We start from the raw sequence: 24,302 nt of genomic DNA, 5'->3' as shown, positions 1-24,302 counted from the left end.
TTCTCATTGTTATCATGGGAGTCTGAAGTTATTAGTTTGTGGTTCCATCTCTGTAGTTCATCACACCAATCATTCTGGAAAGAATCTGCCATATCTGCTTTGCTGTAGAGTCTAGAGTTCTAGACATTACATTATGGCCATGCTCTTCTCAGTAGTGCAGTGTCCATCAGATAAAAACCCTCAGAACAGAGCAGGACAGAGGAGAACGGAACAGAACAGGCTCCCAGAACGGAACAGAACAGGCTCCCAGAACGGAACAGAACAGGCTCCCAGAACGGAACAGAACAGGCTCCCAGAACGGAACAGAACAGGCTCCCAGAACGGAACAGAACAGGCTTCCAGAACGGAACAGAACAGGCTTCCAGAACGGAACAGAACAGGCTCCCAGAACGGAACAGAACAGACTCCCAGACCAGTCTGCTGGTGCTCAAGCTAATGAGGACAATCTGTTGAACCAACGTGTCCTGAAGGATTGGACTTTAAGTAACCCAAAACATCAATCCCTCGGCCTCGCCACTTGGGATGTCTGAAGCGTAAATATTTAGATCCCGCGCAGGAAGTTGCGAGTCCCTTGCGACAGCAAGTGGCGATGATCAGGCAGACTTGTGAGACATATGGTTCCAATACCGCATCACTCACTCACTTCACAGGCTCTGAGGAAGAGAGGAAGGATGGATGGATAAAGGGAGCATCCTTCTTCTGTGCTGCTCTGAGGGAGAAACAAATAGGGACAGTGCCTCATTGTTTTGCATCTGATGGGACCACCATCGCCCCGTCTTTACAGTTTCCGATTCATATTAACACATCAATGTAGCTACACACCAGAATAATAGTATGCTTAATGCTTAAGAACACAACAGCCAAGTCATAAGCTCTGTTCCAACATCCACACTAGCATGCCACTTAAAATACATGCCCAATATATTGCTTTATTCTAAGTGGTATGCTAGTATGGATATTGGCAAATAGCCATGGGCTCATCATGTAGGTGTCTTGGCGTTAGTTAGCCTACAATAACACGAGCAGAAAACCCTATCCGACAAATGAAATCACACCTACATACTGAGTTCCTTTGAGAGGGGAAGTTTGTACAGTAACTGTACGCTTGGAAATGAAAGAGAGAGAGAGAAAAATAAAGAACAGTACGACACCTTTAAAGGTAATTTGGGGTTTGGGGGCGGTAATGGAAGCCGGGCTTGGCCCTTTAACGACCATCCAGGAGGAGTATCACTGCAGCCTAGCCGGTCGTGGCCCCAGACCTGTCCCAGACCTGTCATTACCCAGGCCAGTCATTAGCCGCTCGCTAAAAGACTGACCAAGTTAACAGTATTGCTTAAAGAATTCTAATAACACGGCGCTGTCCAGCTGTGTGTTTTCATCTCTGCCTCTCCTCCTCCAGTCTCCCTTTGTTTACTGTTGGTGTAATTAGACATTGGCGAGCTCTGCAGAGGGTTTAATAACCTCCCTGATGAAAGACAGGAAGAAAGATAAACTTCAGTGGAAGAGGGAGGGAGGGAGAAAAAACCCGGCATGGACACAGACAACAGTCACATTCTCTTTTAAGTCTTCATGGGAGTTTGAAGAAGTTAGCCCGTTCTCTCTCTCTTTAGGAAAACCTTGTTCTTTTGGGAACGCCGCGGCCTATTAGCCCATCGTTCCATCACCGCCTCTCGACAGGCACAGCTTGTGTAATTGCTACTGTAAAAAGGGGCAGTTTTGAAAATGGCCCCCTTTTTTTTTTCTTGAGAAAGTTTCGGGAATAAACCATGGAATTACTGTGTTCAGTTCCGGAGATTGAGGCTTTTGGTGGAAGGAGCCCATTTAATGTTGTACATGCTTCACTCCCCCCCGGCAACAGTGTAGTGATCATTTTGTAATTGGCTCCATTGACTTCTATATTTTTGGAATGACAAGGGATAAATGTTATTTATCGACTTTTCCCTTGTCAGCACCTTTAGCCCAACTGTTTTAAGGCCCTTTTGAATTGTAGTCTATAGTAATAAGGAAGCCAGGTTTTTCAGGTTAGAAGCGTATGAATGCCCCTTGGGATCCATGCTCAGCGGTAACTGTGGTGGATTTACATTTTACAGGCAGGAAGGGGAGAGGTGGTTTATGGGTACCAAAACTCTGGCCTTTACACTCACTCAATGAAAGTCAACAGTATATATCTGCTTGACTGTAAATACTGATGGTTATAAAGACAGAGAGGTGCAAGGAAACAAGGTGTATGTGTATTCCTGTCTGTTAGAGTGTATCTGTGTGTGTGCCTGCATGCACGTATACACTTACAGAAAGTATGTTTCAGAGCATGGTGTATTTATTTACTTTAGTGTGTGTATTCAACCTTCAGAAGAACTTTTCCACCTGGTCACCCAAGTCCTCTGGTCCCCTTAGCCCTTTCAGACATTGTCCTGTTACATGTCAAACTGTACCAGGGTGCTTGTTAAAGCAACTGCCCAGGGCAGGGGGGGTTTCAGTGACACGGTCCCCACCCTGTGATTTGGCTGGGAGCTGAATGTCTGGGCCTTAAAACAGGGCCATCGGGGCCTGTGTGTGTGGAGGCAGGTAGCTAGGTCACACCATGCCATGTGAGAGGAACACTAGCCCCAGGGGACAGGGGTTAAGTACCCTCTCGAAACTGTCTCCAGGACCTCAGTGAGAGGCAGATTTATCTCTGTAAATATTTACCTTGCAGAGGCACAGCCGAGGTGGCGGGGAACCCAGACTGGCCCGGGGGCTGACGGGCTAGGCAGGCAGGCTGACCCAGAGGCTATGGCCGCCTGCACTGCGTTAGGACAGATACTGTAGCTACACCCCTCCTCTATCGCCCCCATAGCTACACAAACCATCAGTAGACACCCAGTGAACACGCACATGCACGCACGCATGCACACACACACACACACACACACACACACACACACACACACACACACACACACACACACACACACACACACACACACACACACACACACACACACACACAGGAAAGTACACGGGAAACACCTGAGTCTCTCCGACGGTAACAGCCAGGATGACCTCTCAACCCTGACCTTATTACCAGATGCCACCTTTTCTGTTTTCCAACCTCGGCGTGAGTTAACCCCCCAGTCAGGTGACTGCTGCACTTATGTTGAAGTGTTTCCTGTTCCAATGGGAAGCGAGCGGCGGGTATTTTTAATTGCCGTGTTTCAGGGCAACTCTCTCTCTCTCTCTTTGCTCACCTTGGGTCGTCATTGGGAGCAGGCACACTTGTCTGGGCTTGTTATGTTTATGTGAATTCAATATAATTAGTAATTACATCATGTCATTACAGTTATGAATCCAAATTATGGCTCTCTAATAACAACAGCTGAGTGGGTCGGCTGAAAACAAAACAAATAAAAGCGTTCATTTTGGCGGCCTGGTAGGAGCCTGCACTGTGTAGATTCCGATTTATCAATGCAAGCGAGCAGAGTGGAGCCACTTGGTCATAACACAGTACAGTAAGGGCAATGAGTTAGTTCAACTCACCACTCCACACCCAGCTAACTAAATAAACTGGTTTAATGACTGGGTCCTGGTCTCCAGGGGGGAACAGACAGGGCAGGAGGGGGTCTGTGAGTGACTCGTCCCTGTCCCCCATTACTTTGACACACACACACACACAAACAAAGAGATGGTCCTCTCTGCCACCCCTGATGCCCACCTGGGCCCCAGACTGTATGGCATATAGCCTGGCATGGTTTGCCCACTGTTGGCTTTAAGGGAGCTCCTACAGCAGGAAGTAATGCCACTCTGTGCTGATATCATAGCTCTCCTCACACTCTCTCTGTTTAGTAGGAGAGGGGGACGAACGCAACAACAAAAAATCAGCAGGTGGACTCTCAACGTCGTCAGTGGAAAGTCTGAGGTGCCCGTTTTGACTTCAGAACGCCGGCCAGTGCCAGCAATGACCTTCCCCTCTGAAATACCATACCTGTGGTTGACACCCGCTGAGTCGCTAACTCTGTGACTCTGCGGCTGGGTGGGAAGAGAGGGAGATAATTGAAACAAACTGCGGAGAGAGGAGGGCAGTTATATACATGTTTGTCATCGGCGTCCGACCCAATGCGCCCAAAAGCCGACCAATTCAATTTGGCAAGCTTTCAAATTAATTTATCTTCAAGTGAATGTGAGGCACATAAAATAATCCATTACACAAATGAACCCATGTTACTGTGAACTGGTGTAACACCCATATACGTGTCATACTACCCAATATGATATAAGACAGCGGAGGAATATGATTCAACCCTGACTTCTACTTCTTTCTTCCCATTTAGAATACAACAGCAGTGACCAGAAGACAGCCTGTAGGAGACATGAGCTCTACGTCAGCTTCCGGGAGCTGGGCTGGCAGGTAAGGATCAAATACCCCCCCCCCCAGTAATTGCAGTGACACACTGGTGGACTACATTACCCATAATGTCCCATTTGTTCAGAGTAAAGAGAGTTCAATACGATACAGACATGAGTCAAACATCACAGGTCAAAGAGAAGGCCATTGAAGACTAGGGTTGCAAAAATATGGTAACTTCCCAAAATGCCCTGGTTTTTCTAGAAAACCTGGAAATCCGGAATCCTCCAATCATGATTTCTGGGAAAACCTGGGAATTTGGAGAAATTTACCAGATTGTTGCAACCCTAATGAAGACATTTGGTAGGTGAAAGCAAACCAACAAGCAGGCTTTTGTACCGATTTAAAAACCTTTTAAAAAAGCATTTATAGGCATTTGGTAAGAGCTTAAGTGGCCTGTGAACTCTGTCAGGTCACTGGGTGTGTTGGGTAACAGGGGCCGCGAACAGTTAATGGAGGGGAAAACATGCAGCCACCTACGTCCTGCAAAACAATCAACCCCCTGTTAAGACAGCACTGACATCTAGAGGGAAGGTGCCAACACACACACACACACACACACACACACACACACACACACACACACACACACACACACACACACACACACACACACACACACACACACACACACACACACACAGTACATAGGCCTATACACACACACACACACACACACACACACACACACACACACACACACACACACACACACACACACACACACACAGTACATAGGCCTATACACACACACACACACACACACACAGAGAGAGAGACTGTAGCAACCAGCCTGCTGCCTGAGTGATTCCACAGGCACTTGTACATTTCTGCACTGATCTGTCCTAGGAGACCCAGTTGAGACTGAAGGTTGTGAATTAGGACGCTACAGTCCAAAGTGCTTTAGACCTTATGCGAGTATAAATGCCCTCTGACAATGCTGCGGCTGAACTGGCACTGTTTTGCTGAACTGTATATTGTACCCATTAAAACACACAGTACCTTCCTCACCACCTTCCGGAGACACCCGAAACCCCACCTCTTTAAGGAATACCTAGGATAGGATAAAGTAATCCTTCTAACCCCCCCCTCCCCCTTAAAAGAGTTAGATGCACTATTGTAAAGTGGTTGTTCCACTGGATATCATAAGGTGAATGCACCAATTTGTAAGTCGCTCTGGATAAGAGCGTCTGCTAAATGACTTAAATGTAATGTAAATGTACCTTTTTGCCACAGGATTCCGTTTCCAGAGTCTTCAGAACACATTGTAGACCAGAGTTTATCCATATTAAATGTATCCCTCTTGTGATTGTATCAGGACTGGATCATTGCACCTGAGGGCTACGCAGCCAACTACTGTGACGGAGAGTGCTCCTTCCCCCTCAACGCCCATATGAATGCCACCAACCATGCCATTGTGCAGACACTGGTGAGCACTCCAAGAATTGCGCTAATACGTTGCTAATAAAGAGCTATATCCTAATTTCATGAATCCTAATTTTCATGGAACCTGAATTTTCTTGCAAATCTCCCATTGATGTAAATGTATATTTGATTTGTAAAACAAATGTTTCAAGTGCGCACTTCACGTTAGGAAAGTGACATGGATACTTCAAGCTATGTTTGAAGAGAAATAAGTGACCTCTGACCTCTTGTTGTTGTCTCCTAGGTCCACCTCATGAACCCAGAGAACGTGCCCAAGCCCTGCTGCGCCCCCACCAAGCTGCACGCCATCTCCGTGCTCTACTTCGACGACAACTCCAATGTCATCCTGAAGAAGTACAAGAACATGGTGGTGAGGGCCTGTGGCTGCCACTGACGACCGCCAAACTGCCGCGTCATCATGGTCACCCGCCCATGGGCTGCAGCGGAGACTGTGTGCACACGACATCATGGGTCTGCCTGTTTGTGAGTGTGTGTTGTGTACTACTCTCTCCTCTCCCATACTCAGGGCGAGGGAGGAACTGATAAATGGACCAGACCAACGTGCTGCTCCCCCCCCCCCTCCTCCTTTCAAAACTAAGTGGTGTTCAAGTTCTCAGACGGCTAATGGCCCATTACAGCGAAACAACTCAACGGCGTCGGGGAATTGACTCAATGTTATCTCAATACTGACAGCCAACCTGTTACATGACGTCAGATGTAGTCAAATGACACAAAACATGTAGAAATCCTTTTATAGGACCACAGGGGAAAAGCATTAGCCTAACTACACCATTTTAATAGAGATGTATGTATATTGTCTAACCAAAGCCTGATTTTAACATGAACAATCTGCTGAAATATTCATGAAATGTATGCCACGATACATTACAGTTAATGTAAAAAGATCCAGATATTTCCTCTTTATGGATTGTACTCAGAAGTTCTTCCGCCATATTCACCTGGCTTCCAAAAATATAATATGGGCCGAACGGAAACAACCACATACTATTTTAGTTGTGAACTCCTCAAAATATCTTCATTGGGTCAATATTTGCCAGGCTCATGCTGGGTGTTCACCAAGCTGGTTCAACGGGTAGCAGGTTGTGGCTTAACTGATGGACTGCTCTAAAGATGACATTCACCTCATCCCTTGGACATCCTGCAAACGGTCATTTCCATGTTATTCCACTCACTGAGTTAACATATCTCCAAAAACCTGGGGAAAAGCTATTTGTTGGTCATACCAGCTGATCAAATGTTTTGGACCAGCTTTCTGAAATTAGCTTGGGTTTGACGTTTTGATTTATTTCAAAGTAATTGCTACTGTCGATTCATTTACGGATCGGGGCTCTATTCAATCCGTATTGCGGAAGTTCAGTATTACAGTGTGATTGAAATTTCAAAGGCAACGTTCCTGCATTCACGGTAAACGCTGAATGTCGGTTCAATTGAAAATGACCTTTACATTTCTATTGCACAATCTGTAATCACTTCCTGAATTGAGCCCAATCCTGAAAAAATCCTTTGTACCTAACCAATCAGAAATCACAAAATATACCTCCGGTAAGCTGCTGTTTACATTTCTTGTGGTCATGTTTAGACTTACTTTTATGTGTAAATACGTGTACATTTTCAGCTTATTTATTGCACCACTTAATCAATCACATGCCATATTACAGAGAAAAAAAAACAAATGAAAGATACTATTTTTGGAAAGACATTTTATTACAAAATCTCATGTTACACCTTGCCTTTTTTTTTTTTTTTACAAAATTCATGGTCAGTGTACAACCCACTCAAAAACAAAATACTGCTTTCCTTCACTGGAGTCTGCCTAGACCATGTACTATCCATAAAGATTTTACTGACAATAAGTGGTTAGCCTCTGAATGCATTTCTTTCCCTTAATTGAGCATTGAATGTAAACTGCCTCACACAGCAACTCCATGCGAACACATTCTCAGACCACTTAAAAATGTTCAACCACCCCTGAATAGAACACACACAACAAAATTCTGATCCACTAACATTATGGACAGAAGAAAAGAAAATCAACTTTGTCATTGTAATTTATGGACTAAACAAGTCATGAGTGATCATTATATGGGAGGATAATATATTTGGGGTATTTGTTTTTTTGACCTCCCAAGCAACTGAGGTAAACCAAACAACAACCCCAAAGTAAAATGACCTTATCACTGTTGTTGTGCTTCACTGGGTTTTTGACTGACATCCTGGGGCCTGATATGGGGCTTAGTCAATGGAACAGAATATTCATCCGCTTTGGAAAATCGATTACATTTACAGCAGACGTTTGTTCTATGCAACATTCTGAATGTTCAATTTTTTTAAGTCGTCCATGTTGGACAATCCCTCAAACATGGATTAATGACATATGGTTTTCCTTTCATGACAAACTAGCACATTCCATGCATAAGGCATGACTTGAGTGCGCCAAACAGACGATCACAATCATTGTTCATAAAACAGTGAGAACGCCAAAACAATCCCGAGGCGCCTGACATTGGACCGTGGGACTGAACCTCTTACAGCACTAAAATGGAACACCAAAAAATACATTTACATTCAGACTTTTTGTAGTACAATTGCAATGTCACAGAAGACCACTCACTCACAAAGGGCAGTTTGACATGAAACAGTTTCATGCAGCCTTTCCTGTCATAGCCAAAAAGCAGTTGGGGGAATTCGTCAGAAAAATATAGCCTTATAGATTGCAGTATGGCATAGGCCAAGAACTCCAACTGGGGGTCCCTGAGAGTTAAGTTAGTTAGGCCGTCACTGGCATGGATCAAAAGTACCGTCAACTTAACAATCAACGTGGCTTTGACCTCTGTGCAACAGTAACATTACATCAACGGCTCATGATTGTTCGTCAACATGATTTTCTTAAATCACCAAATGAACATTAACACATTTTATATCTATAAAATTTCAGACAAACTCAGTCAGCTTAATCCAACGTTTGATACAACCAGCAGGCACTATTTAAGATGACTCTGCTTGAGTTGTCAAGTGTTGGGATGACTATGGCGGTATGCATTTTAAGGTTTGGCCGATTTAAGTACCGCTGGCAAAAAGTGGTTTGCAGAGCCAGCCAATGTTCTCCAGAGGAACAGTTTGGGCAGCCCAAACAAAATAGTCACATTTCACACAAACTATTGGATTATTATAGAATCAGACTGGCTTCGCTCATGAGACATTACAGAGGGGGTTAAAAAGCAGTGCGTTGACGCTACTCCTTTCTGAAAGGAAAACGATGGGAGATAAGAGCTGGCCGTTGTGGGAGAGAGGACTCCTCCCATTGGCCAGATATTCTGTGTTGGGTGGAGGAGAGAAGTAACGGTGGATGTTGTTTGGACAATGCTACAGCTCGTCTCGGGCCTGCTTCATCACAAAACTGTGCAGGCTCTCCAAGTCCCGCCCTCCGTGATGCTCCTCACCTTGAGCACCAGCTCTGAACAACAGCAGGGTGGGGTACCCACGCACCTGTAGAAGAGAAAGGAGACAAAGTCAGCAAGGTAACAACCCCTAGCTAGCCCCGACCTCTTCAGTGTTTGCTGATTTGAAGGGAATGGATAGGTATAAACAATATGGTCTTTACTTCACCTAGCACTGCAAAGCCTTCACCATATCACGTCCACCTTTCCTTCAGATCGGCCAACACCGAAGGAAATAATGGTTGCAAATAATGGTTTTTCTCTTACTATAAACTGCATGAATCGTCTAGATTGTTTAACATAACACTAATTTAATCAATTCTAACAGTGAGCTTCTAAGAGCCAGACAGGCTGCAGCTGAAGAGACTACTAGTCCATGGCCTTGAGACGGTGAGTGGAAAATTCCAGAGTGTCCCATTAATAAAGGTTGTGATGGTTATAACATGGACTGTCTTCAGGGCCATGAGGGAGTCTTGAGATCCACCATTCCTGTTAGCAGAGCACCACTGATTATCCAATCCCGTGATGAGGTTGCTGTGCAGTTTTATGGCTTTTTGAACCATAGTACACAACCCCCGCTAACCCACCGTTTATACTTCCTGTGGCGCTGGGTCTCACCTGATTGTGTGTGTTTATGAACGGAATGTCAAGTTACACAATCAAGGTCTTGCTAATTATACCGCAGAGTATAGTACACTACATTGGTGCTCTTTCTGAGCAATATCTTAGCTACTGACAGTCAATTTACACTAATTTATACTGAGTGTACAAAACATTTCCATGAAAGGTGAACGTTATGACCGGGTGAAAGTTATGATCCCTTATTGATGTCACCTGTTAAATCCACTTCAAATCAGTGTACAAAAATGGGAGACGACAGGTTAAAGAAGGATTTTTAAGCCTTGAGACAATTGAGACATGGATTGTATGTGTGCCACAAAATATTTAAGTGTCTTTGAACTGGCTATTGTAGTAGTAGTTGCCAGTCGCACCGGTTTGTGTCAAGAATTGCAACGCTGCTGGGTTTTGCACGCTCAACAGTTCCCGTGTGTATCAAGAATGGTCCACCACCCAAAGGACATCCAGCCAACTTGACACAACTGTGGAAAGCATTGGAGTCAACATGAGACAGCATCCCTGTGGAACACTTGACACCTTGTAGAGTCCATGTCCCGACGAATTGAGTCTGTTCTGAGCGCAAAAGAGGTTGCAACTCAATATTAGGAAGGTGTTCCTAATGTTTTGTACACTCAGTGTAGAACACCTACTGAAAACCTGTTGCAGATCGTCCTTTCCACTGTGCAGTCCACTTTGCCAATCTTCACGTCAGTCAGGCCAGGGAACTCCTTCTTGGACAGGTCCTCCCATGCAGGGGCCAGATTCTTACAGTGGCCACACCTGGAGTGGGGAGGGGGGGGGAGACAAGTAAGTTATAATTACGCAGGTTATCCAGTCAGTGGACCACAGAGGTTCTCTTTCTCTGCATCTCAATAGTCGAGTGGTACTTTCATCTAGTGTACTTTTAGTCATGTGCACTGCTGTGACAAAACTGGCAGCCATGATATTATTTTCACCTAGCCTAGATCAGGGCAGATAGTAGTGTAGAGATGGAACTTTAGTCTGCGAGGGTGCCGCTCCATTACCTGAGGGGAAATGCACTAGCCTCCTCAACTTCTTACAAGTACCACTGACTCAAATAAATATCCAAGGTCATACGGTGGGAGATATAGTTATATACAGTAGTAACACTCTTTTTAAAAGGGCTTACCATGGAGCGTAGAACTTGATGAACGTCAGCCCCTTGGCCACGGTCTCGTCAAAGTTGCTCTCTGTGAGTGTAATAACGCCAGACTGCAGGAAAAAAACAGATGATATCAGATGGGATCATTCCTGGTCATGTATTGGTTAATACAGTCCCTTCAGAAAGTGTTCACACTCCTTGACTTTTCCACATTTTGTTGCGTTACAGCCTGAATTTAAAATTGAGATTTTGTGTCACTGGCCTACACAATACCCCATAATGTCAAAGTGGAATGATGTTTTTATAAATTTTTTCAAATTAATAAAAAATGAAAGTCTGAAATGTCTTGGGTCAATAAGTATTCAACCCCTTTGTTATAGCAAGTTTAAATAAGTTTAAATTTGCTTAACAAGTCACATGAACTCACTCTGTGCAATAATAGTGTTTAATATAATGTTTTAATGACTAACTCATCTCTGTACCCGACACATACAATTATCTGTAAGGTCCCTCAGTAGAGCAGTAAATTTCAAACAGATTCAACCACAAAGAACAGGGAAGTTTTCCAATGCTTTGCAAACCAGGGCACCTATCGGTAGATTGGTAAAGAATAAAAAAATCGGACATTAAATATCCCTTTGAGCATGGTGAAGTTATTCATTACACTGCATAGTGTATCAATAATAGTGTATCAATACACCCAGTCACTACAAATATACAGACGTCCTTACTAACTCACTTACCTCCCGGGTGGCGCAGTGGTCTAGGGCACTGCATCGCAGTGCTAGCTGCGCCACCAGAGTCTCTGGGTTCGCGCCCAGGCTCTGTCGCAGCCGGCCGCAACCGGGAGGTCCGTGGGGCGACGCACAATTGGCATAGCGTCGTCCGGGTTAGGGAGGGTTTGGCCGGTAGGGATATCCTTGTCTCAGTATGTAAATGTAATAAAATGTATGCACTTTGCGTCGCCCCACAGACACTGGTAAGTCGCTCTGGATAAGAGCGTCTGCTAAATGACTAAAATGTAATGTAATGTGCCGGAGAGGAAGGAAACCACTCAGGGATTTCACCATGTATCCAATGGGTGACTTTACCATTTACAGAGTTTAAACAGTTACAGAGTTTAATGGCTGTGGTAGGAGAAAACTGAGGATGGTTAAAAAAATTGTAGTTACTACCCAATACTAACCTAAAATGACAGAGTGAAAAGAAGGAAGCCTGTCCAAATTACAAATATTTCTGTTTGCAATGAGGCACTAAAGTAATACTGCAAAAAATGTGCCAAATAAATTAATACAAAGCATTATGTTGAGGGGCAAATCCAACAACAAAATCACTGAGTACCACTTCATATTTTCAAGCATGGTGGTGGCTGCATCATGTTATGGGTATGGTTGTCATCGGAAAGGACTAGGGAGTATTTTAGTATAAAAAATAAAAAACGGTAGATACCTAAGCACAGGCAAAATTTTGAAGAAAACCTGCTTCAATGTGCTTTCCAACAGACACTGGGAGACAAATTCACCTTTCAGTAGGACAATAACCTAAAACAAGGCCAAATATACACTGGACTTGCTTACCAAGACGACATTGAATGTTCTTGAGTGGCCTAGCTACAGTTTTGACTTCCAGAACCAGTCAAAAGTTTGTACACCTACTCATTCCAGGGATTTTCTTTATTGTCACTATTTTCTACATTGTAGAATAATAGTGAAGACACAAAACTATGAAATAACACATATGGAATCATGTAGTAACCAAAAAGGTATTCTATATTTGAGATTCTTCAAAGCAGCCAAACTTTGCATTGATGACAGCTTTGCACACTCTTGGCATTCTCTCACCAGCTTCATGAGGTAGTCACCTGGAATGCGTTTCAATTAACAGGTGTGCCTTGTTAAAAGTTCATTTGTGGAATTTCTTTCCTTCTTAATGCGCTTGAGCCAATCAGTTGTGTTGTGACAAGGTAGGGGTGGTATACAGAAGACAGCCATATTTGGTAAAAGACCAAGTCCATATTATGGCAAGAACAGCTCAAATAAGCAAAGAGAAACGACAGTCCATCATTACTTTAAGACATGAAGGTCAGTCAATACGGAACATTTCAAGAACTTTGAAAGTTTCTTGAAGTGCAGTCGCAAAAACCATCAAGTGCTATGATGAAACTGGCTCTCATGAGGACCGCCACAAGGAAGACCCAAAGTTACCTATGCTGCAGAGGATAAGTTCATTGGAGTTACCAGCCTCAGAAATTGCAGCCCAAATAAATGCTTCACAGAGTTCAAGTAACAGACACATCAACTGTTCAGAGGAGACTGCGTGAATCAGGTCTTCATGGTCAAATTGGTGCAAAGAAACTACTACTAAAGGACACCAATAATAAGAAGAATCTTGCTTGGGCATAGAAACATGAGCAATGGACATTAGACCGGTGGAAATCTGTCCTTTGGTCTGAGTCCAAAGTTGAGATTTTTGGTTCCAACCGCCGTGTCTTTGTGAGACGCAGAGTAGGTGAATGGATGATCTCCGCATGTGTGGTTCCCACCATGAAGCATGGAGGTGGTGGTGTGATGGTGTGGGGGTGCTTTGCTGGTGACACTGTCTGTGATTTATTTAGAATTCAAGGCACACTTAACCAGCATGGCTACCACAGCATTCTGCAGCGATACACCATCCCATCTGGTTTGCACTTAGTGGGACTATAATTAGTTTTTCAACAGGACAATGACCAAAATCACACCTCCAGGCTGTGTAAGAGCTATTTGACCAAGAAGGAGAGTGATGGAGTGCTGCATCAGATGACCTGGCCTCCACAATCACCCACCCTCAACCCAATTGAGATGGTTTTGGATGAGTTGGACCACAAAGTGAAGGAAAAGCAGCCAACAAGTGCTCAGCATATGTGGGAACTCCTTCAAGACTATTGGAAAAGCATTCCTCATGAAGCTGGTTGCCAGAATGTCAAGAGTGTGCAAAGCTGTCATCAAGGCAAAGGGTGGCTACTTTGAAGAATCTCAAATATAAAATATATTTTGATTTGTTTAACACTTTTTTGGTTACTACATGATTCCATATGTGTTATTTCATAGTTTTGATGTCTTCACTGTTTTTCTACAATGTAGAAAACAGTAAAAATAAAGACAAACCCTGGAATGAGTAGGTATGTCCAAACTTTTGACCGGTACTGTAAATTGTCTTGAAACTCTATGGATCGACTTGAAAATGGCTATCTAGCTATAATCAGCAACCAACTTGACAGAACTTGAACAATTTTTATATTGTACAATCCAGGTTTGCAAAGCTCTTAGAGACTTACCCAGAAAGACTCACAGATGTAATCGCTGCCAAAGGTGATTCTAACATGTATTGACTCAGGGGTGTGAATATTTATCTAAATGCTATATTTCTTTGAGCAAAAAAAATATCTAAAAACATGTTTTCACTTTGGTATTGTGTGTAGATGGGTAACAGAAAAAAATTGATATTGAATCCATTTTTAATTTAGGCTGTAACACAACTAAATGTGGAATAAGTGAAGGGGTATGAATACTTTCTGAAGGCACTGCATGTCCACAAGACCAGTAGCCTAAATTCCTACACCGAACATCTGTGACTAATCGAGCTCGTGTTGTATTGGAATTAGCTTTGGATCTCTCCTTAAACGACTCGTCCCATGTCTTTGTTCAAGGTCGATGTCACTGTTCACAGTGAACGCTCTATCCGAGATGCCTTGGCATGGGCGGAAGGAAATAGCTAGCCTGCCCATAATTGCTAGGTCTAGTTGACCGTTGTGCAGCAGAGGCCTATGCCTGGTGTAGACTGTAGTCTACAGCGTAGGCCTGAGCGGGCTAGATGGTAATCTCACTGCTAAAACATCTGCCCGAGAGCTTGTTCACTCATTAAGTATCTGGAGAAGAAACTTGCTGCCCACACACGCAACAGGGTACCCGCCCCCAAAATGATATCTCGGCGTAACAGTGACCAATGTTAAGAGTTTTAAAATAGCATGTGGAGTATTTAAAGTCTGGAAGGCACATGTGCTTGGCCTCACGGTACCTGAGAGAAACAGTCAAACACACACACCTCCTCTTTGGCAGGTTCGGCGCTGGGTACTGGGATCTCGTTAGCATGTGGGTGCACGTCATCCTCCTTAGTAGCAGCCTTAACCTGGTTGTCTACAAAGTCCTTCAGAGATTCCAGGTCCCGCTTGCCTCTGTACTGATCCGCCTGGACAGACAAACAGCAGCAATGGAAAGGGTTAACAAACCGACTCGCGCTTTTAATGGTGAAGCAATAGCTCCTTAAAAGCTTAAATGTGTTACAGAACACAATGACACAAGGTCTTCTTCAGTGTGCTAGCCAACCAAACTACGTACCTTCTCTCCGTCCTTGAAGAAGAGCAGGGTGGGGTAGCCACGCACAGCGTTCTCAGAGCACACCTCGTAGTGCTGGGTACAGTCCACCTGGCCAATCACACAACACACCAGCTTAATCAGAATTCATTCAGTATATCCAGCTCATACCTAGTTTGTCATACTTTACATTTAACTCCTGTAGCTGGTAAAGATAGCTAGTTGTGCTTTTAACTTGGAAATATCAACATGCAATTCAATACAAACAACAGGCCACAGCCATAAATAACATTTGTTCAGTGGGTTGTATTATCTCATTGTACAAACAAAATGACTCGTCAGAAGATCCGTGTCCTGGTCTTGTTACATAGATAAGTGACTCAGGTACACTGCTGTTGCTCCGGCAGGGTTGGACCTTGTCACCAACCTTGCCGATCTTGATGTTGTCTGAGTGCTCGAAGCTGGTGGCCAGCTGCTCCCAGGTGGGGGCCATGGCCTTGCAGTGACCACACCAGGGGGCAAAGAACTTGACAAAGTGGGACCCTGTGGAGAGGAGAAAAAAAAAGGAGAAAAGGAGATTATATTTAATACTGGAAAACATAATATATACATAAATGTACACCAAGAATAGCTGCAATCTGAACAAACTGTAATTATAAAGCATTTTACAGAGGCACATATTACCTTAAGTTAGAGGATATGAGCGTCTTAGCTTAAGGATGGGTTACGAGTTGATGGAATAATATGAGAAATTACATCAACTATAAAAATGGCCTCTGCAATGCGGCCCTAGAGACTAAAATAAACTGAGCTCAGAGGTTAAATGCTACCGATTACACAATTGTCACAGTTCATCTTGCCCAGATTTAAAGGTGAGACCCATAAACATTCCTCTTACAAATGACCTTGTCATATCCTGTCTTTTTTCTCCAAAACAGGAATCATTTATTTTTCTTAAACATACGACTAAAAACCAGGCTTAAAGGGATACTTTGGGGATTTTGGCAATGAGGCCCTTTATCTACTTTCCCAGAGTCAGATGAACTCATGGATACCATTTTTGTGTCTCTGCGTGTGGTTTGAAGGAAGTAATTGCTAACTACCATTAGCGCAATGACCGGAATGACCGGAAGTCTATGGGTATCTGCTAGCATGCAAGCAGACACCCATAGACTTCAAGTCATTGTGCTAATGCTAGTTAGCACTGGCTCGTGAAACTACCTCCAACTTCATTCATACTGGACACAGATACATCAAAATGAGGAAGTCTGACTCTGGGCGAAGAATACTGAACTCTCAAAAGTTGTGCACAAATTTGTTTACATCCCTGTTAGTGAGCATTTCTTCTTTGACAAGTAACCGATCCCCCTGACGTGGCATATCAAGAAGCTGATTAAACAGCATGATCATTACACAGATGCACCTTGTGCTGGGGGCAATAAAAGGTCACTAAAACGTGCAGTTTTGTCACACAACACAATGCTACAGATGTCTCAAGTTGAGGGAGCACGCAATTGGCATACTGACTGCAGCAATGTCCACCAGAGCTGTTGCCTGAGAATTTAATGTTAATTTCTCTACCATAAGCCACTTCCAATTTGGCAGTACAACTAACCGGTGTCACAACCACAGACCACGCGTAACAACACCAGCCCAGGACCTCAACATCCGGCTTCTTCACCTGTGGGATCAACTGAAACCAGCCACCCGGACAACTAATGAAACTGAGGAGTATTTCTATTTTTGAAATTGTTGGATGTTGTGTTTATATTTTTATTCAGTATAGATAAAGGGCCTCATTGTCAAAATCCCCAAAGTATCCCTTTAAGAGCTGCAATTTCATGGGGACAATTATCATGGCCATTTACTTTTGTTGTGCTTGTCCAGCGACCGGAAACATGCTGGTTGCATGAGATAAATGTAGCGTGGATTGCATCATGGTTTCAAGGAAATGACAGCGCCTAAATTATGTTAAACTTTGTAGAAACTTTACATATGCAACTTGCATAAAACGTTGGGTTATATTCAGGTCTAAAGAGACAAGCCTGGTCCCAGGTCTGTGTGTGCCGTCTTGCCAACTCCTATGGCGCATGACAATTGCAAGTCAGCAGAAACAGTTCTGGGACCAAGCTATAAAGAGACCGTTACCACGTGTGTGGTACTGATCGCTCCCAGTCCTCCCCCAAGTTACCTTTAGAGATGTGGGCCTTGAAGTTGCTGGCGGTGAGGTCATACAGGCCCTGCTTTGGCTCTGGAGCTTTGGGAGGCTCCAGCTCAGTCTCTGGCTCCTGCAGAACATCATGCCACACGTCAAATAAAGACTACCATCACATAACATTAGTCTCAAAAAGGTTTCCATTTCAATATATAATAATAATAATAATAATAATAATATAAGAATATGCCATTTAGCAGATGCTTTTATCCAAAGCGACCTAGTCATGCGTGCATACATTTTACATATGGGTGGCCCCGGGAATCGAACCTACAATACTACCAACTGAGCCATACAGGATCACCTATTGTATGTTTTATTTAGATGCTCTCAAGTTTAAAGCACCCCTGCCCTGTGTCTCTGCACTTGGGTGACCTCTCTCCTTACCATAGGCTCCTCCTGCACAGTGTTGAGCATCCAGGTCTCCAGAGACTGCAGGTCCCTGGAGCCTTGGTACTTCATTGCCTCCTGCTCGGGCTTGAACAGCATTAACCTGCAAACAAGACAGGGATCAATGAGATCATACAACTCAATGATTAGGGCTTGGCCATACTGCTCTGCTGTATCAACATACTCAAAATACACCAAATTGGTAAATTCCTTTGTCATTACATGCATTGCAACTCATTTATGTCATGTTCATGGCTAATAAAATGTTAATACTTTTCTGCGTGACAGTTGTTTTTTTTCTTCAACAGAGTAATTTATAAGCATGTTAGGGTCTAAATGCATGTCAATGTTCACTGCTATCTACATTGAAGCCCACTGCTTTTTGTGGTTTATACAGGTAGCAAAATAAAGAAGTGCCTCGAAATGGTGATCTCAACTTATCCAATAAGAAATCCAATTCTATTGCACAATGTTTTAAAATGTTTTGCTACGGTATGCCCTAATGCAGAGGTTTTCAAACTGGGGTCCATTGTGGATACCATTTGTAGGTCTCTGGGTCCAGTATGGAGGAAGTTAGAGGTAGTTTCACAAGCCAACGCTAACTAGCGTTAGCATAATGACAGGAAGTCATAACTCTGGGGAAGTAGATAAATGACTTAATTGCCAAAATCAAGCTACTTACATGTTTTTTTTCTGTATAGAAAATTATTAGAAAGAGGAGGAAAGGAAGCGCTACTAAGATACACAATAGTAAATGTTGGTAGACAGAAGGTGCTCATTGGTAAACGGGGTGAATTGGTCATCAAAAAAGAAAGGAGGACCAAGGCACTCTTCATATAATTAATTAAAATGCCTTTATTGTATGGCGTGTTCAATAGAAACCAAGTTCATTTTTTTACGGCGCGTTTCAGCTAAAATTATTAGTTGTGCCATCTATGTGGTAATTTTCAGAATAGAAAAACAGTTTTGGTGCCAACTGAAACGACCAATACCAGATAGAAAGCATGCAGAAAAGATATTGAACTATATATTTTTTTCAATAATACCATCTTTGAAAAATACAAATAAAATAAAAACTAGACAGTCAGAGAGAATTGAGAATGGGATTTATTTCAATTTTATGTTATATGGGAATTGAGGGCACGTGCCCATTGATTTTGTTATAATGTTTGAGCAGAGGTACACAGCATTAGCATTGGCAAAATGCATAGAATTTGAGGAAATTTGCTTCAAAACTGCAACATTTTCATTTAGCTCCTTGCTAAAGTGTAGAATAGCTGGAAATTTGCTTCAAAACTGCTAAATGTTCTCTTCACCGACTATTCCCAAACTGGGGTACGCGCAATGCCGTCAGGGGTATGCCAAATAAAAATGTGATTCACATTTTCAAACAGTCCACTTAGATTTTCCAACTGGGCTAAACATTTGGGTGATGTTTTTTTCTCGCCTGAGTAGTCTCGTTTCACTGCCCCCCCAAAATTAAACCATCTAGTGTTCAGCAAAATAACAACACAATGTCAAATAATTAACATCCAATTACATTTCTCGCGGGAATGTCACCAAGGGTCCGTATGTAGCCAAACGTAGCTGCTGCTCATTCCGTTTGCACGAAAATTGATAAATAGTTTAAAAAAGTAAGGCCCGCGTCCATAGAGACACATACCAGCTCTATTGATAGTACTGCTACTACCAGCAGTACTACACCTGCACCTGTTGACGACACAAGTTGTTCTGCTTCCACATGCACATCCAATGCTAGCATCAGTAATTCTACATTTGTTGCTAGCCCAGCTAGCATGGACACTGACAGTTGTGAATCTGATGCAGCTGAAGAGCTACTGCCCCCTTATCCGGGAAAGCGCCGAACAACAGACAGGGATGTTGGACAATCGAAGAGGCGCAAATATGATGAGAACTACATTGATTTGGGGTTCACTTAGTATATTGGGAGTAGTGTCTTTCCTCAGCCACAGTGTGTTATATGTGCAAAAGAAACTGTTCTATTGCACAAGGTTTTAAAATGTTTTGCTACGGTGTGCCCTAATGCAGAGGTTTTCAAACTGGGATCCGAGGTACTGCAGAGGGTCCATTGTGGATACCATTTGTATGTCTCTGGGTCCAGTATGGAGGAAGTTAGAGGTAGTTTCACAAGCCAACACTAACTGGCGTTAGCGTAATGACTTATATTGGGAGTAGTGCCTTTCCTCAGCCACAGTGTGTTATATGTCCAAGAAGAAACTGTTCTATTGCACAATGTTACCGAGTGGCTAGGACAGGCAAGACCCATACTATTGTGGAGGACTTAATTCTTCCTGCTGCCGCGGATATGGCTGGGACAACGCTGGGGAAAAGGCCAAAAAAAAACTACAGACAACGGCTTCATCAAACATCACTGTTTCACGACGCATCAGTGACAAGGCAGGAGATGTTTTGAAACAATTACTGCTTCGCATACAAGCCAGTGAATTCTATGCGTTACAGCTGGATGAGTCAACAGACGTGGTGGGGCTGGCACAACTGGCGGGCCTGGCATATGTCTGTTACGTTTATGGGGGGTCAATTAAGGAAGACATCCTCTTCTGCAAACCACTGGAAACAATGACAACAGGAGAGGATATTTTTCAAGTACTGGACAGCTTTGTGACATCAAATGGACTTTGGTGGTCAAGATGTGTTTGTATCTGTACTGATGGCGCAAAAGCCATGACAGGGAGACATAGTGAAGTGGTAACGCGCATGCAAACAGTACACTGCAGCATCCACCGAGAGGCTCTTGCTGCCAAGGGAATGCCTGACAGCTTGAAAGATGTTTTGGACACTACAGTGAAAATGGTTAACTTTGTTAAAGCAAGGCCCCTGAACTCTCGTGCATTTTATGCATTATTCAATGATATGGGCAGCGACAATGTAACGCTTTTACAACATACAGAAGTGCGCTGGTTATCAAGGGGCAAAGTATTGACACGTTAAAAAAAATATATATATATTGAGAGATGAGCTTAAAGTTTTCTTTACTGACCATAATTTTCACTTGTCTGACCGCTTGCATAATGAAGAGTTTCTCACACGACTGGCCTATCTGGGTGATGTTTTTTCTTGCCTGAATGATCTGAATCTAAGATTAGAGGGACTCTCTGCAACTATATTCAATGTGCGGGACAAAATTGAGGCTATGATTAAGAAATTGGAGCTCTTCTCTGTCTGCATTAACTTGGACAACACACAGGTCTTTCCATCATTGTATGTGTAAATTAACTCAAATTTACGGACAATGTCAAATGTAATATAGCAAAGCACATGAGTGACATAGGTGCAATTACTTTCCCGAACCAAACGACTGGATTCGTTATCCCTTTTATGCCCTGCCTCCAGTCCACTTACCGATATCTGAGCAAGAGAACCTCGTCGAAATTGCAACAAGCGGTCCTGTGAAAATTTAATTTAATCAGAAGCCACTGCCAGATTTCTGGACAGGGCTGTGCTCAGAGTATCCTGCCTTGGCAAATCGAGCTGTTAAGACACTGATGCCCTTTGCAACCAAGTACCTATGTAAGAGTGGATTCTCAGCCCTCACTAGCATGAAAACTAAATACAGGCACAGACTGTGTGGAAAATTATTTAAGACAGATTCTCTCCAATACAACCCAACATTGCATAGTTATGTGCATCCTTTCAAGCACACCCTTCTCATTAACCTGTGGTGAGTTATTCCCAATTTTTGATGAACAAATAAGGTTTTATATGTAAGATGGCTAAATAAAGAGCAAAATTATTGATTATTATTATTTGTGCCCTGGTCCTATAAGAGCTCTTGGTCACTTCCCACGAGCCAGGATGTTTGTGACAAAAACTCACTAATTCTTAAGTTTAATAAATGTATCGTATAGTGTGTGTGTGGCAGGCTTACAATGATGGCAAAAAACAACATTTGAGAGTGCGCTGACCCTGGTGCTAGAGGGGGTACGCAGCTGGAGGTTGAATGTTTGAAGGTGTACGGGACTATAAAAGGTTTCAGAACCACTGCTCTACACCACCAAGATACCTTTCTAGCTAATCAACTTAAGAGTTTACACTTAATTTTCCAATGAACTGTGGGGAGGTCAAAATAATGAAACTGTCCACCAAATCTATTCATTGTCAAATATTGATTAGTTCTACTTGTCATTATCATTCACCTGATGACAAGACGTGGTTATATATTTTTGCTAATGTAAAGGTTGTCACACTGCTTACTTAGCGAGTACCACTTTTTCTCCAATTCAGCCCATACCTGGCGCAAACATGAGACCTCTGCCTCACAAACACACGTGACCGTCATCCCTCAAGCATCTTAGCTGATTGTACCATCTCAAACGCTATCTTATGAGGCAACGCAAGCGGGACAGTTCAGGCTGAAGATTAAGTTTCACACATCCCCATTTGCTACACTAACATATGATGCCTGTGCAAGAAAAACGCCTGCTCTAATGAATACGCCCCTGTACTTACGTGGGGTACCCCCTGATTCCATGGACGTTGGAGCAGAACTTGACGTCCTGAGTGCAGTCAACCTTTACAACGTAGGCGGGCGGCGACTCCATGCTGTTGTATTTGTCCGCCATCTCATTCCATGTCCCTTGTAGGCTCTGGCAGTGACCACACCTAAAAAGACAATGCAGCAGAGAATTGTTGTTTCTTGGCCAGCGCTACAGATGGCTATATCGGTTCGCTAATACACGACTAGTAAAGGCCCTGTGCAATACTTTTGTAAAAAAAATATTATTTGTTTTATCTAGATTTTTTTGAGTTGCTGCAGCACCCTCAGCACCCCTACTTCCCACGGCTATGCTTGTAACTGTATATGGGGAGCTGTGACACTTCACATGAGTATCAAGGAACCATTGGGAGGAGACCAGAAATACTTTTGAGGAGATATCTGAGAATAAAAAACAGATTTTTTACTTCCATGATGAAGGACTACATGTTTTTCCTATAAGCCTTTATGTCAGCAAAGACACCAACATATTTTATATCCCATTTAGGCCTAACTACAGCAGGTAGATTATTCATTGGGTTAAAAAAAACTGTCATTTTTAGGCACAGCTTTAGTGCGTGCATGTCTACGAGGTTACGTCAGTCAGTCCTGCCACGTAAACGGTCACAGCAGGAGCGAATCCTGAAATTATCCATTCCTCCACTGTACTGTTAGCTAGAAAGCTGCAGTACAGTAGAAACATTTAAGCAGCAAAATGAACACCTTGAAAAAACACTGCGCTGTGCATGTAGCGACTTTGTCAACTAAAATTGTAAAGTACGGGACAGTTCAAGTTGAAACGTGACTTCAAAAAGTTCGCTAGTTTAAATAACTATCCCAAAATGTAGCAGCCATAGTAGCATGCTACCTAATGTTAGCTAACGCTCGAGTAATAGCCAACGCGTTAGCCAGATTACATTGATATGGCATCAAATGCAAGGACGGATTAACATGTTATATACAACAGCCATATCATATGTGTAACTAAAAACAAGTTGGCTGACTATATAAATAGTTCGATTGGTAACCAGCTAGCCGGCAAAAAGATACGCTAGTTAGCTGCAAATTAGCTAGGTGACGTTTACTAGTAGCAGCAATCAAAGTTAGGAGCTTGCCCATCATGACAATTTGAAAATGAGACAGCTAGCTAAATTGTTAAGGACATATGGTAACATTATCTGAACATTGTCGATAACTTTACAAACTGCTAGCTACTAACTAGCTAACGTTGGCTAATCCATTCATTCAGGTTAAAACTTGAAAAAACGTTTGCTTACCATGGGGCGAAGAACATGACAAAGTGAGGAGCTGTGGGGACAGCATCATTGAACATATCCACCGTATACGTATGCTTGGCATGTTCATCTTCTTCTAAATCAGCGTTGCAAAATATATTACCAAAAAGTAACGCACAATAAATAACACACAACATAAAAGGTGTGCAATTCAGTGCTGAGGAGGCCATGATCCCGTCTGTGAATACTTGGACAGCCCCTAGCCCTACTGCTGACTTTTCGGGAATCTGGATAGAGCCAATGCATAGCGAGACGCTCTGAACAATGGTTGCTGGCGTTTTACAGGTGGAGATCTGTGGCATCACGAAACTGGTGCACTTCAAACACTCCTGAACAAGCTCTTATCAAGTTTAAATCCAGATGCTTTCACAAGTAGAGCAGCTAGTGTAAAATATCAAAGTTTGCTAAACTTTTCAGTGTTGGTTACATTTCATTAATTTGCGTCATTCATTCATTCAGGTCTTTCTGTCAGCCAGCCTAGTTGCTAGGTATACACATTATTTTAAATAGTTTATTTGAGTAAGGACAGATATCG

General features: G+C 43.0%; 2 protein-coding genes across 3 annotated transcripts in view; one reads left to right on the top strand and one right to left on the bottom strand.

Moving 5' to 3' along the window:
- Positions 1-6,728, top strand: part of bmp6 (bone morphogenetic protein 6) — a 40,549-nt gene extending 33,821 nt beyond the window's left edge. The window contains exons 5-7 of the mRNA XM_038997651.1: positions 4,308-4,384; positions 5,700-5,810; positions 6,051-6,728. Of these exons, the coding sequence (XP_038853579.1) occupies positions 4,308-4,384; positions 5,700-5,810; positions 6,051-6,200 (338 nt within the window). The 3' untranslated portion in view covers positions 6,201-6,728. The remainder of the gene's footprint in view (positions 1-4,307; positions 4,385-5,699; positions 5,811-6,050) is intronic.
- An 811-nt stretch (positions 6,729-7,539) lies between these two features.
- On the bottom strand, positions 7,540-24,008 carry txndc5 (thioredoxin domain containing 5). 2 transcript variants are annotated; one of them, XM_038997652.1, is made up of 10 exons: positions 23,750-24,008; positions 22,448-22,600; positions 17,957-18,062; positions 17,546-17,642; positions 15,782-15,897; positions 15,379-15,465; positions 15,059-15,229; positions 11,033-11,115; positions 10,533-10,662; positions 7,540-9,313 (listed from the first exon to the last, which is right to left on the bottom strand). In XM_038997652.1, exons 1-10 carry the CDS (start codon positions 23,935-23,937, stop codon positions 9,191-9,193), a joined length of 1,254 nt encoding a protein of 417 aa, XP_038853580.1. In that variant the 5' UTR covers positions 23,938-24,008; the 3' UTR covers positions 7,540-9,190. The 2 variants fall into 2 exon arrangements, with proteins under 2 accessions (XP_038853580.1, XP_038853581.1); XM_038997653.1 differs by having other exon boundaries at positions 15,086-15,229; positions 23,750-24,007.
- Positions 24,009-24,302: the final 294 nt, after the last annotated feature.

Source organism: Salvelinus namaycush, chromosome 7 (genome assembly GCF_016432855.1).
Source record: "Salvelinus namaycush isolate Seneca chromosome 7, SaNama_1.0, whole genome shotgun sequence".
Taxonomy (NCBI): Eukaryota; Metazoa; Chordata; class Actinopteri; order Salmoniformes; family Salmonidae; genus Salvelinus; species Salvelinus namaycush.
This window is presented reverse-complemented; position numbering and strand designations above follow the sequence as displayed.

Excerpts from the sequence above, each read along its gene's own strand:
- txndc5 (XM_038997652.1), bottom strand. The coding sequence starts at position 23,937 with ATGGCCTCCTCAGCACTGAATTGCACACCTTTTATGTTGTGTGTTATT. Across the intron at positions 18,063-22,447 it reads GGAATCAGGGGGTACCCCAC|GTTAATGCTGTTCAAGCCCG; the intron begins GTAAGTACAGGG and ends TCTTGTTTGCAG. Across the intron at positions 15,898-17,545 it reads CAAGGCCCACATCTCTAAAG|GGTCCCACTTTGTCAAGTTC; the intron begins GTAACTTGGGGG and ends TCCTCTCCACAG.